The sequence below is a fragment of the Canis lupus genome, chromosome 36, assembly GCF_003254725.2.
Source record: "Canis lupus dingo isolate Sandy chromosome 36, ASM325472v2, whole genome shotgun sequence".
Classification (NCBI taxonomy): Eukaryota; Metazoa; Chordata; class Mammalia; order Carnivora; family Canidae; genus Canis; species Canis lupus.
In genome coordinates, this window is record NC_064278.1 from 11,235,728 (window position 1) to 11,251,975 (window position 16,248).

The window sequence follows — 16,248 nt, forward strand, 5'->3', positions numbered from 1 at the left end:
CTTTGCACCAGCTGGATACCAATGGTATGAGGTTTTAGGATGAGAAGAATCACAGACTGAAAGGGACCAGGTCCCTCAATGACAGTGTGGAGGACGGCTGCTTCATTGAGATTTACGTCCACTCAAAATAGTTACGTATGACAAGAAAAAAAAATTATGTATTTAGACCTGTTCTTTATAGGATCTTAGCCCACCCTAACAAATATGATTCCCTTTAAAGCATTTGGGAAGCAATCTTCCAGAAATACACCCATATGTGCATAGAGGGGTGTGTGTGTGTGTGTGTGTAAAGGCCTAAATGTCTACCAATGGGAAAAAATCAACTATCTGTATGTTTATTTTATAGATATTTTTATTGTTAAAAATAATTATGTATATCTGTGTGAATGGATATAAAAGAATATCCACAAAACACTAAAGAAAAATCAAATTTAGGGGCACCCGAGTGGTGCAGTTAGCTAAGTATCCAACTCTCGGTTTCAGCTCAGGTAGTGATCTCAGAATGGTAAGACTGAGTCCCACATTGGCTCCACACTCAGCACTGAAGCGACTTGAGTTTCCTTCTCCCTCTACCTCTCCCCCCACCCCTTGTGAACTCTCTCTCTCTCTAAAACAAATCTTTAAAAAAAAAAGAAAAATCAAGTTTAAAAACTATATAACAAGTCTATTTTTTATACACATCCCTCAAAATATATTTCTTATATATTATATTGATACCCCTCCTAGCCCTTTCACTCACACAGTGCCCGGAAAAGAAATCTAGAAAAATCTAAACATCAAAGAGTTACCAATGCCCAAATTGTGGCCTCCAAATATCATTTCCCACTAAAAGGGATTAGATTGCATTCCACAATGGCTAATACTTGTTTGGGGCAGCAAATATCCAAATTGACCCAGGTATATCTTGCTATCCACCAAATAGCAAGGAAACTATGAAAGACTACTAGGATCATATGAAAAGAACCTAAGAACTAATTTTAAGAGGCTACTAACAGCCAAAGAGGAAACAATTTGAGCACCTAAAATAACCGAAATGTTTAGAAACACACAAGTTAAATCCATGTTATACAAACAAATCCAAGCTACTAATCAGTCACCATTGCAGGATGCCACAGAATTTTTAAATTTTTTTTTGTTTGTTTTTTGAAACCCAGAAATAAAAGACTCAAGCATTCATTTAATTTTTCTTATATGAACCATAACACCAAATAACCAACCAGTAGATTAGAAGTTTTTTTTTTAATAGTATTCCAGCTAAGAAATGAAGAAAGAATAATATAACCCTATTATAATTCTAAAGCACCTATGTAGTTAGCACAAATTTCTGCTAATAAGGTGCCTGGGTGGCTCAGTCAAGTGTCCAACTCTTGATTTTGGCTTAGGTGAGGGTCTTGGGACTGTTGAGCTCAAACCCCACAGTAGGTGTGGAGCCTGTTTGGGATTCTATCTCTACCTCCTCTACCTCTGCCCCTCCCCGCACTACCTCTCTTTAAAAAAATATTCTACTAATACCACAAAAAGATAAGGAAAGATTATGTCCCTTTGATGAAAGAACCCATCACCACTTACAAAGTAACTGCAAAAAAAAAAAAAAGAAAAAAATTCGAACATGTACCTAACCAAGTCTTTATATCCAGTACCAATTTATAGGAAGTTCAGAGGATAAGCAACAAGTTATATAGTATGTGGCATGTAATCAACAGAATTCTTACAGAAAACGGACAGGATAAAAGGCTGGTTTCTTAAACAACAACAGCAACAAAAAGGTGGAGAAGTGAGAGGGCAAATGGAGAAAGAAGGAAAAGGAGGAGGGGCAGGAGAAAAGGATTCCTCCAATGACTTCACACTTCAGAAGAAAAATCCAGATCCTTAAGGTAACCAAGACCCTGCACATGCTGGCTCCCCTGTCCACCTTCTGCTGACTTCGCTGCCCAGCCGTTTTATCTCCTCCCACTCCTTAAAAATATGACCCAAACTATTGCCTCTAGGTCTTTGCACTTGCTTTCCCTTCTTTCTGCAAAGTCTTCCCCCAGATATCTGCATGGCTTGTTCCCTTAGTTCAACTGTCATCCCATAAAACTGAATCCCTCTTCCCACTCCCTATCTCAATTTCCAGCTTTCTCTTTTCTCCACAGCACTCAGAGCTCTCTAACATACTACATAACCTCTTATTTGTTCTGATTATATGGTTCCTCTCATTTGAATATCAGCTTCCCAAGGGCAGGGATATTTGCATAAGAGTGTTTTAGAACAGCTCTTCAGATATTTATGTAAATCAATAAATTCAGTTTTTAAAAACAATGCAGTATTAAGGTCTTCTTCAATTCTCTATTGTTTGAAAAAAATCAAACTTCAAATATGATAAAAAAATACACACAGATTTTTTTTTTTAATGGAAATTATATAACCACATCCAAGGTATTTGTATTATCTTTTTTTACTTAACCTCTGTGCTGTTTCAACAGTCTGGTCCCAATCCTGTAAGGCGAGTTGTAGTTTCATTTTCTTTATAAAAGCTGGAAGGAAACTTGGAAAGTTCACTATTATCTGGTTCACAGCCTCCAGAGCACCGGAATAATTCTGGTGCATCTCAAGGCATTGTGCCTAATGGGAGAAAAAAACATGACATCAAAACTGTGATCACATACGCCGAGCTTCTCACAGCAGTTATCCTGGGATACATAGAATACTAGTGTTTAACATGTTCTGTATTTTTGTTTTCTGACTTTTCCGTAAGGAACAGTTATCATTTTTATAATGAGGAATACAAAATAAGTTTTTAAGAAATTAAAATTTTAAAACTTCAGAACAAAAAATATTTTATGTAAGTGGCTTTGTTATAAACCCCTAATAACTAGAACAGAAAGATTATCTTTCAGAATAAAATATTTCCAGGATATTTGCAAATAGTATCCAAAATGAAGATTCTGTATCTTTTTTTTTTTTTTTTAATTACTTTCTGGCTACAGAAGATAAGACTTTAAAGAATAAGCCAAATAAAATCCAAGCAATTCATTCTAGCTCAACATTTTCAATTCTAGGAAGTATCTTAAGGAAATAATTGAATAAGAACACGCATTAAAATAGTACATTATACTCATGACAGATTTATAATAAATCCAAAATTTTTTTTAAATTCTATTTATTTATTCATGAGACACACAGAGAGAGAGGCAGAGACATAGGCAGAGGGAGAAGCAGACTCCTTGCAAGGAGCTCAGTGCTCAACCACTGCGTCACCCAGGCGTCCCTATAATAAGTATAATTAAAAAAATCCAAAATGTCCCTACAGGATTAAATTATAGCATACCTATTTAACCAAATTTTAGATGGCTATGTAGATTTATAGATCTGTATTTACTGAAATGAAGAGATTTCATTTATAATATAATAGTTTAACTGGTTATCTCTAATGGTAATATTTTTTAATTCAAATATTATTGAAATTGAATATTTTTACGTCTATGTATTACTTTCATAGTAAAAAAATAAAGCTATAGAGTTAGCACTTTATGAATGATATTTATCACATATCAGATTTTCAAAAATTTGCTTCAAGATCTCCATTAGGAATAAATCTAGTCCTAGAATATCTCAGTTCAAAATGAACATCCATTTCAAAAGATATATAATTGCAATATAATCCTAAAATCTGTTTGAAATTATATCTCATGTAATATTCCCATATAATTATATTCCCATATAATTAAAAGAAAGTCTGAGACCATCCAAAGATGACACTATGTCAAAATAAATTATTAAAATTTTGGAGTAACTGAGAAAGATTAATGCAGAGAATTTTTTCAAATTACATAGATCTTTAGACTCTACCTAAAAAGCTGGCAATGTAAAAAAGAAAATCATGCTAAAAGACCACATCTATTACTTCCTTACACCATCACTTCCCATATGATGCCACATATATATTAAATGAAACTAAATTTCCTGTGTATTTGGATCATGTTATTCCAAGTTGGAATTAGGCTAATGCAAACATCCTCTTGAATTAATTGAAAAATAAACACATAATTGGGGTGGGTGGTATCAGAAAAAGAATTTAAACCAATCTTAAGTATTGGAGGAAAAAGGTAAATCCCTCCTAAACCATGTTAACACCTGAAAGAGGCCCACCTTAGAAGATTATCAACTAGTTTTTCTTTAAGGAATAGGGAGGAGGTGAAATGATAAGAAAAACTCGATAAAACTCAATTTCTCTAGCAGTGCCGTCAGTTAACACTTGACTCCAATCACCTGGAGAACTAGTGGTGGCACCAAACTGAACAAGTTCAGTAGCCAGAGAAATGGGCAAGAGTGAGTTGGGGATATTAACAGTCAAGACACTAATAATCCTCTCCTCTTCTTTTTTATCCCCCCCAAATTACTGCTTATCTAACAAGCTGTTCTCCTAACATATAATTTTAATTTCCTGTTGCTAAACCAAAAATTTAAAAAATTTTAAGGCATTCTGAAGGCATCAATGGAACTAAAGAAAAAGGTCTGAATAATACATTCCTACCTACCAATGATTTCTAATGACTTCGCCAATTAATTGCTCATCCCTCACAATGTAAGGTCACTGGCTGCCTATCTATCTGGTTCAAATTAAAAGCCAAAGGCTTTATACAATTAGCCTTGCCTCTCTTCACTACCCTCATGCCCACCTGTCCCCACCCCACCTTCTTTTCCTCCAGCCTCTACTTCTGCTCTCCACCTCGCTCATTCCATGTTCATCTCCTGGCCTCCCAGCAATGCCTAGAACACGACTTACGGTATTTCAACTTGTTATCTCCTCTATTTGTAATGCTTCCTGCAGGTGCCCACAGAACTTTAACTCTCACATCCTAGAAGTCTTGGATCAAATGTCACTTTCTCTGATCACATCATTTAAACCTGAAAATTCATACCCCAGCTCTACGTCTCCCCCTTTACCAGATTTATTTTTCCACTGCACTTCCCACCTTCTACTATACTATGTAATTTACTTATTTTTTTTGTCTGTCTCCAACAACAGAGTACAAGCTCCATAAAAGCAAGAAGTTTTATTTTACTTCAGGGTATCCCTGGTATCTAGAATGATGCTTTGCACATGTTAGACAAACTATGAATGTTTAGTGAGTAACTAATATAGGAACCAATACCACCACCAACAAAAACAAAACCAATCTAGATTCAGGAAGTTGGTAAGGAATACATTCCTCTGGTTTGTCATTCACTGACCTATACAAATAAAATCCAAGTCCCTCCTATAGTTGAGAGCTGAAAAAAGTAACACGACAATTATTATCTTTCTTGAGTTATTCAGGTTTGTTGGGCTTCAAATATATTATGAATACGTTTTAAAACATGATTTACCCTAACTCCAACTCACCTTACCCAGCAGAGCAAAAATATCATTTCCATCTTGTAATTCCTCTTCAAAACATTTCAGTGCTTTTTTAGTGTAAGGTTCTTTTCCTTTTGTGAGGTCAAGCCATGCTTTCAAAATCTGTCCCTGTAGGATGAACAATTCTAATCATATATCCATTTTATTGGAAATGAAAGAAATAAGTATAGATGAAAGAGGTAAACCTGATGTCCTTTTTTTGTGATTAGTAAAGAAATCACCCTGTCAAAAAATGTTACGAATTATAAAAGTGTTCAGTTAAACTGTTTTCAAATCTTTTCCAGCCTAGAATCTTGTGAACTGTTAGGTATTTTCAGCTCTTACGGTTATAACGTGTTCAATATTAAAAAATTTGTTAAATATTCCATGAATCCTAAATAACCAATATTCTTATCTGGGACTTTGCTAGTAAATCATTAATCATAATTGTTAAATATGTAACTCAACACACAAACAAGAATCTGTTACCTCTTTTCTGGGCAAACAGACCATGTGAACTAAGATGGAAAAACATCAGTGTCTTGCTTGATACATATTAAAAATTAAGATAATCTGACAACTATCTTAATCCTTGTGATAGTCCAGTGCATTTCAAATGGAAAGATCAATGGCCTCAGAACTCAAAGGCTGAAGAAATCATGGATGTTTACTTTCAGAAATGTTAGTGAGTCAGTGGCTTATAAGGTTTATAGGATTAAAAAGAAGATAGATACAGGTTAATTTACTTTTCAACGTCAAATAAAAAATTGTAAAATCTGTCCTTCTATCAAAAAATTTCTAGGCCAATTCATAGACTTACAAGTCTTTAGGATTATATTTATCTCCCTCTATCTCACCTGAAAAGACGTATATAAATACTAAAACAACACTATTTCTTTTTTCTTTTAAGGAGTTTATTTATTTGAGAGAAAGAGAGAAAAAGAGAGCCCAGGCATGGGGGTAGGAGGTGGGAGGAAGGGCAGAAGAGGGGATGCAGACTCTCCGCTGAGCAAGGGTCCTGATGCAGGGCTTAATCTAGAGGACCCTGAGATCATGACCTGAGTAAAGGCAGATAATGAACCGACGGAGTCACCCAGGCACTCCTAAAACAATCCAATTTCTACTCACTAGGTCAATGTCTGCATTTGAATCATTTCAACTATTGCCTCTGCGTGGATGATTCCTAGTCTTTATTTCTAGTCCAATACCTCTTAAACTTTTTTTTTCCCCCAAGAGCTCATCTACTATCTCCATCTCACTGTTCCACCAGAGACAGAAACATAGCATGCCTGTGGGAACCCTGGGTGGCGCAGCGGTTTAGCGCCTGCCTTTGGCTCAGGGTGCGATCCTGGAGACCCAGGATCAAATCCCACGTCGGGCTCCCGGTGCATGGAGCCTGCTTCTCCCTCTGCCTATGTCTCTGCCTCTCTCTCTCTCTCTCTGTGTGACTATCATAAATAAATAAAAATTAAAAAAAAAAAAAAAAAGAAACATAGCATGCCTGGAACCAAATATATCACCTACCCCCTCCACGATTACCTTCTCATCCCAACATATTCTCTATGTTAACCAGTCTCTGAAACTGTCCAGGTTTAAGACCTCAGGGAGACATTCTTGATATCTGACACCTCAAAATTTTGCCCCCACCACTTATAATCAGTTGGCAGCTCTTGTGGGTATTAAATATTCTCAAACTCATACCATAGTACAATATTTTAGTTGTAGGCCCTCAAAACCTTCTGCCAGAAAGTATATACTACCATTTTGGGGGCTGCACTCTCCCCAGAGTCAGTTCATCCTATAAACCATCGTTCAGTCTTGTGAATTTGCACTCTAATAATACCACCATCACGATTAAAAACCTCAATGACCTCTCCACGCCTAACACACTAGATATAAATATACGTATGTAGCTAGCAGCCAAGGCCCTTCACTTTGTCCCACCCGACCTCTCTAAGCTTTCCTTCCACCTTCTTTATCTGTGTACCCAGTGTTTCCATCAAATGTGAGCTTCTCACTATACCTGGAACCAACACGTCTCCTTGTTTTTTTCATCCCATTTATTATTTCCCACCTTGGGAGTACCTGTTTCCCTTTCCCTTCATCATTGCTCATCTTTGTTTTATTAACAGTGCAAATATTGGTTCCTTGTATCTAGAGCAGCTCAATAAGGAGAATGAGAGGGAAGGACAGAGAAAAGGAGAGAAGGGAGGGAAGGAATCAGAGAGGGATCTTTCCAAAAATTAATAAATAGCATGAGAGTAAACAACCTTAGACAACCACAATTTTATAAAATAATATTAAAATAAAGCTGCTCTTTACAAAGTGATAAAAGAGCAGAATAACAAAGAATACTACTGAATATAAGCTTTAGTAGTATATCTATTTCAAAATAAGAAACCCAACTACCTCTTTACTGCCATTTGACATTTTGATCATTCTGTCAATATATTCTCTCGCTTTGTCAAGACGGCCAATGTGCCATAAAAATAAGCCTGCATGGTACAAAGCTTTTGGCCCAGCTCCTTTACGTTGCTCCTTCATTCTGGCATCTGATTCCAGAATAGCTTCTCTATCTAGGAGGGGAAAAAGGCATTAAATGAAAATTAAATTCTAGATCAAGTGTTCATAATGGATCAATTAACAGAGCACAGAATATAGTCCTCTCTATAGTGCCACTGTCTAATAGAAATAAAATACAAGCCACGTATGTAATTTAAAATTTCCTAGTAGTCACATCAAAGAAGTAAAAAGAAACAAGTAAAATTGATTTTAATAATACATTTTATTTAACTTGATATATCCGAGTTATCATTCCCACACAAAATTGACATGAAAATTATTGAGATACTTTTTTCTTACTAAATTTTTAAAATCTGATATGTATTTTATACCAAGTACATCTCAACTATGATGCTAAATTTTCTCCAAAAATACTTGATTTGGGCGCACCTGGGTGGCTCAGTCGGTTAAGTGTCTACCTTGGGCTCAGGTCAAGATCTCAGGGGCCTGGGCCCTTTGCTTGGCTTCCTGCTCAGTGAGGAGTTTGAGTCTCCCTCTGCCCATCCCTCCACCCCTGCTCGTGCTCACTCTCTAGCAAATAAATAAGTAAATAAAGTATTTAATAAAAAAATACTTGATTTGTACTTAGATTCCATAAAATTTATAGCTGAAAACAGCAGATTCATATATTCATTGTTCCAAACATAACTTTTCTAAAAACTGAATCAAATAGCAGTTTTAAATTTAATTAGAATTAAATTTAAAATTCAGTTTCTCAAGCTAGATACATTTCAAATACTCAACAGCCACATGTGATTAATGACCACTATAATGTACAGTAGTTCTACAGTTTACGTCATTCTCAAGATAAAGGCTAAATAGGCAATTTTTTTTAACAGTAAGTAACTTGAAAAAACTAGCAATGATTCTAAAATTATTAGAGGTAAATCGAGGACTAGTACCCAAATTACCCAACTCCTTAATCCAATTCTAAAATATGTAAACATTACTGGCTGTTGTTGTCATAGGCCAGTGAAAGGGAATACAATTACTATTATTTGCATGGTTTAATACTGGCTGCTTGGCAGCTCCCTTAAAAGATGGTCTACCTGTAATAACTCTAACCATTAAATCTATTACGTGTGTGCTTAGGCCACAAAGGCTGATTATATCCAAATCCTGAATTGAATCAGAATATGGATCAACTATGCAATAAGTTACAAGAAATGTCAAAGTTGAAGGCTGTGATTCTAACCAATGACCTTTCTGGAAATGGCCATCCAGAAAAAGGTATCGTCTCTTCCTTTTATCTCTAATGATATCAACCTAAACTTAAATGTGGAACCACCAAGGCACAACTTTATGGGTTCACAAAACAAAACTGTTTCTGGAAGGCTACAGATTGCTTGGCAAGAAGACCCTCCAATACACCCACTTGAACACCTTCATAAGTTTTCATTAAGTAGTCATGGTATAGAGACAGAGCTCTATAGAAACAGAATTTATCAGGGCAGGGAAGGATCTGTAGTTTCCTGCCAGATGCCCATCAAATCCCAAGTGGGGGATATGTTAGCTGTGACACCATCTGCTCAAAGCTGGCTCTTTCCAGATATCAGCTCAAGTTCTTAACGCACCAAAGTCCTTTTCTAATCAGGGCTTATGTCAGCATTTAAGAATGGACATGAACCGCCGAGGCCCTTTCTAGGGATATCTGGGTCCCTTCTGAGCTTAAACCCACTCAGAATCATCTATGGTAGAAAGTAGAGTCAGTACTTAAGTGTTTCTAAACAATATTTCTGTCTCCATCTTTTTTGGTGTCCTGGAAATCACATTTCCCAACAGAACTAACACTCTTGAGAATAATCAATTAAGTGAAAACTTGATCCTAAAAGGAAAATGTTTTACACTAATTTGTGTTTTCTAGATTTACTGGCTATATCTCTCTGTGCAAATCCTCTGCTCCACCTAAACTCACTCCTGCTGGATCACAGAGATCCATAAAAGGAGCCTAATCCTGAACCATTTCATATATTTGCCCATCGATTGATCCTGACAAGTTGCTATATATTCAAATCCTACTTGTCCTTCAAAGACCAGATTAAAGGCCCCATCTTCCCCAAAACCTTCACAGGTTCTATGGATTAACAGTACATACCATTTCTTCTATGGATTAGCAGTTCATACCATTTTCAGTTCATTTTGGACTCATTTGTTTTCTTATAATTTTATTTAATAGTAACATTAGAATTTAACCTTTGTGGGTTTTACATTTTCTTTTCTTCACGAGACTATAAACTTGATGTCATGGATCACTTCTTACAATTCTTTTGTATTCTCTAACATACTTGACGTGGTCCCTTGCAGATAGTAAGCATTAGTCTAGTCATTAGACTTGTTTACTTGTTAAACATATTAACGCTTTAACTTTTTTGCTGATCTGTGCAAGTGCATGTGGGGTGAAGGAGGTATGTGATACTTTGCTTAGGAAAAAAATTTTCTAATGTTATAGAAAGTTGTAACATCTGATTTTTGTCTAATTATTTGAAACATGATCTATATTTATAATGCTATTAGCTGTTACTGAATATATATAAAAGAATACAGTACTATTTCCTCTTTTTTTTTTTATTTCCTCTTTATTACCTATAATTACGATATTCTGCTTCCGCCATTAAGAATCATCATATATTGACAGTTCACACAATTTTAATTGCTGGTTTATGCATAAAGTTCTTTCCATAATCAACTTATATTTCCTAGCCTATCACTAGATAGAAATTTACTGAATATCTTCAAAGAGTTAGCAACCCTTGTGCGGATGTGTACAGGCCTTTAAGAAGCTTAAGATATAGTGGAAGAGATAAACTGCATGTAGCTACAGCTTTGCACATAACAAACTACAGAGTTGGCTGCTGCAGAGCACTTTATGTATATACTTCTTCTGGGCTGTCCTTTGTTTAATAATTGCTAATATACATTCCACTTGATATTAATTCAAATGATCCCTATATATTAATGAAACTTCTGTCTTAGGATATAAGGAATATGAAAGGGATATAAGACATATATTTCTTGTGCTTGATATATCTGTAACCTTGCCAGAAAGATAAAACAAACTGATAAAGTAATAATTACAGGAAATTATAATAAAGCATTATCAGACTAAATGCTGTGGTAATTGAGAAAAATAAATGAAATGAGTAGAAAAAATTGTCCTAAGCACTATACTTAAATACTATACCTGGATTAGGACTCATTTTATGGGCATATATCAGTGCAATCAGAGAACAAAGGGATACATCTTGTTTATTTTTAATAGCCTCAAATTCACGAAGAGCGTCTTGAGTTTTACCTGAAAATCAAAATTACAAGGTGAAAAACTGTCAGAGTACAAAACAAGAATTTAAAACGTATGGAACATATTTAATAATTAGCACGTACCTTCCATTAATGTACCATAGGCATGATAAAACCTGAACACTGGATCATTAGCATACCTCTTAACTCCTTCGCTGGCAATAAGTAACACATGATGGAAATATCTCTCTTGACAATAGTAATGAATCAAAGTCTAAAAGGAAATAAGAAACAGATATTAATCTAAAATCTTGAATAATCTGAAGTCAGATAACATGATTTTTTTTTCTTCCAAGCTCCTGAAAATATTGTTAAAGGCTAAAGCTTAACATTAAGGTATGTAAAACACAATGAACACAAAATTTTTGGGACAACTCAATGTTTTCTAATAATTTCAGTCTTCTTTTTCTGACATATTTGTTAACACTGCTGAAATTAGGCTACTTTCACCTCTTGCCCTTCTTTTGCCTACATTTTATTAAAGGTTTTAGAAGATGGGAGAACAGACAAAAAACAGGAATAAGAAGGGCCTTCCATTGCCAAACCAGAGGATTCTTTCAAAAAAAAAATCTTGCTTCTATTTTGTTTTTAAAGCATTACAAAGTAATGACAAATCGAATTCAGCAATCCATTGTCAAATGCTGTCTTGTTTTCTGAGTTCTACAACAAATAACTGTCAGTAGCAACAAATGTGCTAAACTGTTTTTTAGTGGAAATTACTATCTGTAAGCTTTTTTCAAAACTGCATTATTTAGATTTACACGGCAGAAAACGAATATCAAGAGATACTAACTTCTGATTAATTGGGTCTATGCTTTACAGCTTTTTCTCAGGATCACATCCAAGGCTTAGCTGCTAACCTAATCAAAGAGGGAAGCCACGTTCACTACGGCTGTGATACACCTGACTTCCCTCACTGACCGACGTGGGCCATCCCATACTCACCTACTCTGACTCTGCAGCTGGGATAGCAGGAGCGAGAAGTAGGGATGAAGCAGCGACCGACAGGATTGAAATATGAGTGTCTGTTTAGCTCTTTTTTTTTTTAACAGCCTGTTATTTCTGGGGGGCTACACAGTCCCCATGCTTCTCTAGAACAGTTAGGCAAACATTCCTAACTTTTACTCCACTTACCTCCTTGTGGTTACCGCCCTCTGGTTCCTGGGACGCCCACAACACACTTTAGTCAAGTGCAGTTTTTCTCCTAAGATTGCAGATAACCTCTTAGTTTGCCACAACTAAGGACCTCTGTTCAGCATTTAAGCACCCATAACTCTCCGGAAAGGTAACATAAAAAGGACTTGGATTTAAAGGTGGAAAGATTTCAAAATTTTGGTCCATCTTAGGGTACCTTAGTTTGCTCATTTGTACAACGCTGCTAATCACTTACAGATCATTGTGAGGATTAACCGTAACATCATACTGTAAAACTCCTAAAAAAAAGTTCCTCTGAACCCCATACATTGATGAAGTAAAAAATGTAGCATTCAGCCAAGACCTCTCATCTAAGCTCCAGATTCACCTTTCCATTTACTTGCCCCAAGCCAGAAATCAAGTCCTGGCATCCTCCCTTCCAGTTTACCCAGTCCCCCTGATTCTAACCAGTCAGTAAGGCTCTTCGGCTCCTCTAGCCTACTTCCTACTCTTCATACTTTCTCATTCCTTGGTTTGTTCGGTCCAACAAACGTTTACTGCCTACTAGTGCCAGGCACTGGGCTAGATGCCATGAATGTGAAGATGGAGAAGACATGGTTCCTGACCCAGCTTAAATTCTACAACTGAGACTAAGAATCTACAGACTAACCAATATAATTCAGGAAATGCAAGCAGGAAAAAATGCTTATAAAGTGCTTTGGAGACGTAGAAGAATGAGGTTGGGGTGTGGGAGGACGAAAGAATAAAATCAAGGTAAAGAATCTCCTTGGGGACTTCAGAACTGCCTCCTGCCTGGTGAACACCTCACCCTCCCCCCCCCACACACACACATACACTCTCCCTACTTTCCTTTCATGATCTTTGAGGAAGGCAGAGGAGTTAGCCAGGCAGAGGAACCGCAACAACAGACACAAGAAATCAGCAATGATTTTACAAGGACGGAGTGGGGACGGGGAAGTCTGAAAGTCATTCTAGATTGTAGAGCAGGAACTGGCAAAAAAACTATGGCCTGCCACCTCTTTTTGTACAGTCAACAAAGTAAGAATGGTTTATACATTTTCAAATGGTTGAAGGGGGCAGGGCCCCTTCAAGAAAAAAAAAGAAAAAAACACAACATGAAAATGTTAAGAAATTCAAATTTCAATGTCCATGAATAAAGTTTTATTGGAACTGGGCCATGCTCATTTAAGTATGTCTAGGGCTGCTTTCAAGCTGCAATGGCAGATTAGATGCCAGACACTTTGGCCTGAAAAACCCAAGATAATGTACTATTTTTATAGAGAAAGTTGGTCATTCCTTGTTTTAGAGTCTTAAGACAGAGATTACAGGGTGAGGAGGTTGGAGAGAAAGGTAGGATCGAGCAAGGCCTCACTCATATTAAGGACTTGGATTTGCTCCTCTAGACTAAGTGATGATGATGTAGGGATGAGTTAGGGACAGATGGGACTAGGCAGGGAAAGATAAGGAAAGGCCGAGTCAGGCTCCTAACCATCCCAAGAAAACCGAGATAAGCCAGTAAAACCATAGAAAATAATAAACCTGGCACCCTAGCTCCAAAATGTTAGGGAGTATCTCCCTTTATCGGCTACCAAGTAATCACAGAAACTCATCAGGCTGCAAAGAAATAGATCATTAAGGTGTTATCAATAGTCCCTGCTCAAACCAAGACAGCACAAGAATCTCAAGGCCATGGGTTCTCAGGTTCTCAATAAAAGACGACCACTAAAAGCCCTCAGTGGCAACCCCTACAGGACCCCTGTCACTTCCGAGAGCTTCCTCTGTATCTTGGCCTAGTAAACTTCGATTGCTTTGCTCACTCTGTTGTGTCCACGAGATTCATTTCTTTGACTCCGTGAGACAAGGACCAAAGCTCTCTTGAATCAGTAAGGCACCAGGTAACTATTTGGTGCGAAAGTGTTTTTTGTTTTTTTTTAAGATTTTATTTATTTTTTCATGAGACTCACACACACAGAGAGAGAGTGAGGCAGAGACACAGGCAGAGGGGGAAGCAGGCTCCACGCAGGGAGCCCGATGTGGGACTCGATCTGGGGACTCCAGGATCACGCCCTGGGCCAAAGGCAGGCGCCAAACCTCTGAGCCACCCAGGGATCCCCAGCACAAAAGTGTTTTTATTAAAAAGTTCATGTGGGTGGTCGTGCAAAGGATAATTTAAAGTGATGGAAAAAATTAAAGAGATGGGAAAAGACTTCAGAAAATAATGTAACTCAGGCCAAAAAAAAAAAGCAAAAGACCTTGCAGCAAGCAGTCCCTCTCATGGCCAGTGTCCTTCCTCCATTTACCATCATCTAACATAGTACTTCGTATCTGACTCCTACTCAAAGGCAAGCTCCAAGCCTGGGAGAATTTTTCTTGGTTTTGATATCCAGGGCTTCTCCTCTTCAGGGCTTAGGACAGGGCCAGCAGTAGAGCGCGCTCTCAATGGGGCACTTGCGGGGATGAGCACTGGGTGTTATGCTATATGTTGGCAAACTGAACTCCAATAAAAAAAAAAAAAATTTTTTAAATAACTATGTTTGCTTATCAACAGCTCTTTATCGAGTGTAGGTTTTTGCCCAGCAGTAAACTGCAAAGTCTCTGAAGGCAGGGGCTGTTCACTTCTGCTCATCACTATCTCCAGCTTCCAGGGGACACCCAGCGAGCCCCCCGCCCCCCATCAACATGTGCTGGCGAAGAAACTCTGAATTCCCAAGCCTCGTGTCCCTGTTTTTAGATCATTTCCTAGGTGGTCGGTGCTCAAAGATTTGCTTAACAGATGAATCGGGGACCACCACCCCAAAACGAAGACGCTTCCATTTCCAAGCCTGTTTGTTTTCACGGAATCTCTGCAAGGTCCCTTCCGTCCGCCAGGTTTGCCGGCCCCAGTTGGCTTAACGAAGCCCTGGACGCTCGCCCCGGGGGGGTGGGGGTGGGTGGGGAGGGTGGGGGGGGGGAGGGTAGGGGGGTGGATCCCGAGGCAGGGCCCACAGCGGTGCAGCCCCGCGGTGCAGCCCAGGAGGTGCAGCCCAGGCGGTGCAGCCCCGCGGTGCAGCCCCACGGTGCAGCCCGGCGGTGCAGCTGCGGCCCGCACGCCCCGCCGGGCACCTGGCGCAGCGCGGCTGCAAGGGCACGGCCGCGGAGCGACGCCCCCGCCTTCCCGGTGCTCCCCCGGCCCCGCTCACCTTCAGCCCCTGCGAATCCATGGCTCCCCCGGGGCTGGATCGCGGCCTCCGAGACCCACCGCCGCCGCAGCGCAGCCCCGGAGCCCCGGGCTCAGCGCCGCGCAGCCCAGGCCCAGCCCCAGCCCCAGCCCCAGCCCGCGGCTCGCGCTCCGGGATGCGGGGGCGGGGCAGGGGCGGGGCGGAGGGCGGGGCTGCGCTGCCATTGGCTGCCGGCGGCGGGGGGGCGGGTCCTCAGCGCGGGGATTGGCTGGGGCGGGGGCGGGGGCGGTGCTGCGGGGACCCGGGAGATGGGGGGCGGGCGCCCTGCGGGTGCGGACGGAGGGAGGGCTCGGGGCGGGCCGAGCCTCGGGGAGGAAGGAGCGAAGGAAATAGCACGGCCCCGGGCTTCCCGTGCGGCCACCGGGAGACACCATCTTCTGCGCGGCGGTGCGGAGGCCGCTGCCCGCGACGCGGTGTTGGGAGGCCTGACGGCGCCGAGGAGGACCTGGGGCGCGGCCGCCTGCGTGGCCCCGCGGCTGAGCATCTGCCCTTGGCCCAGGGCGGGGCCCCAGTGCGGGGATCGAGTCCTGCAGCGGGCTCCTGCGTGGAGCCTGCTTCTCCCTCTGCCTGTGTCTCTGCCTCTCCCTCTCTCTCTCTGTGTCTCATGAATAAATAAATAAAATCTTGAAAAAAAAGCTGTCTCTCTGTGTGTCT

At 39.6% G+C, this 16,248-nt stretch overlaps 1 protein-coding gene across 1 annotated transcript in view; it reads right to left on the reverse strand.

Annotated features, from left to right (window-relative positions):
* Nucleotides 1-15,713, reverse strand: part of TTC21B (tetratricopeptide repeat domain 21B) — a 78,578-nt gene extending 62,865 nt beyond the window's left edge. The window contains exons 1-6 of the mRNA XM_025460028.3: nucleotides 15,556-15,713; nucleotides 11,306-11,435; nucleotides 11,106-11,216; nucleotides 7,772-7,938; nucleotides 5,369-5,491; nucleotides 2,447-2,604 (exon numbers count right to left, since the gene is read on the reverse strand). Of these exons, the coding sequence (XP_025315813.1) occupies nucleotides 2,447-2,604; nucleotides 5,369-5,491; nucleotides 7,772-7,938; nucleotides 11,106-11,216; nucleotides 11,306-11,435; nucleotides 15,556-15,576 (710 nt within the window). The 5' untranslated portion in view covers nucleotides 15,577-15,713. The remainder of the gene's footprint in view (nucleotides 1-2,446; nucleotides 2,605-5,368; nucleotides 5,492-7,771; nucleotides 7,939-11,105; nucleotides 11,217-11,305; nucleotides 11,436-15,555) is intronic.
* Nucleotides 15,714-16,248: the final 535 nt, after the last annotated feature.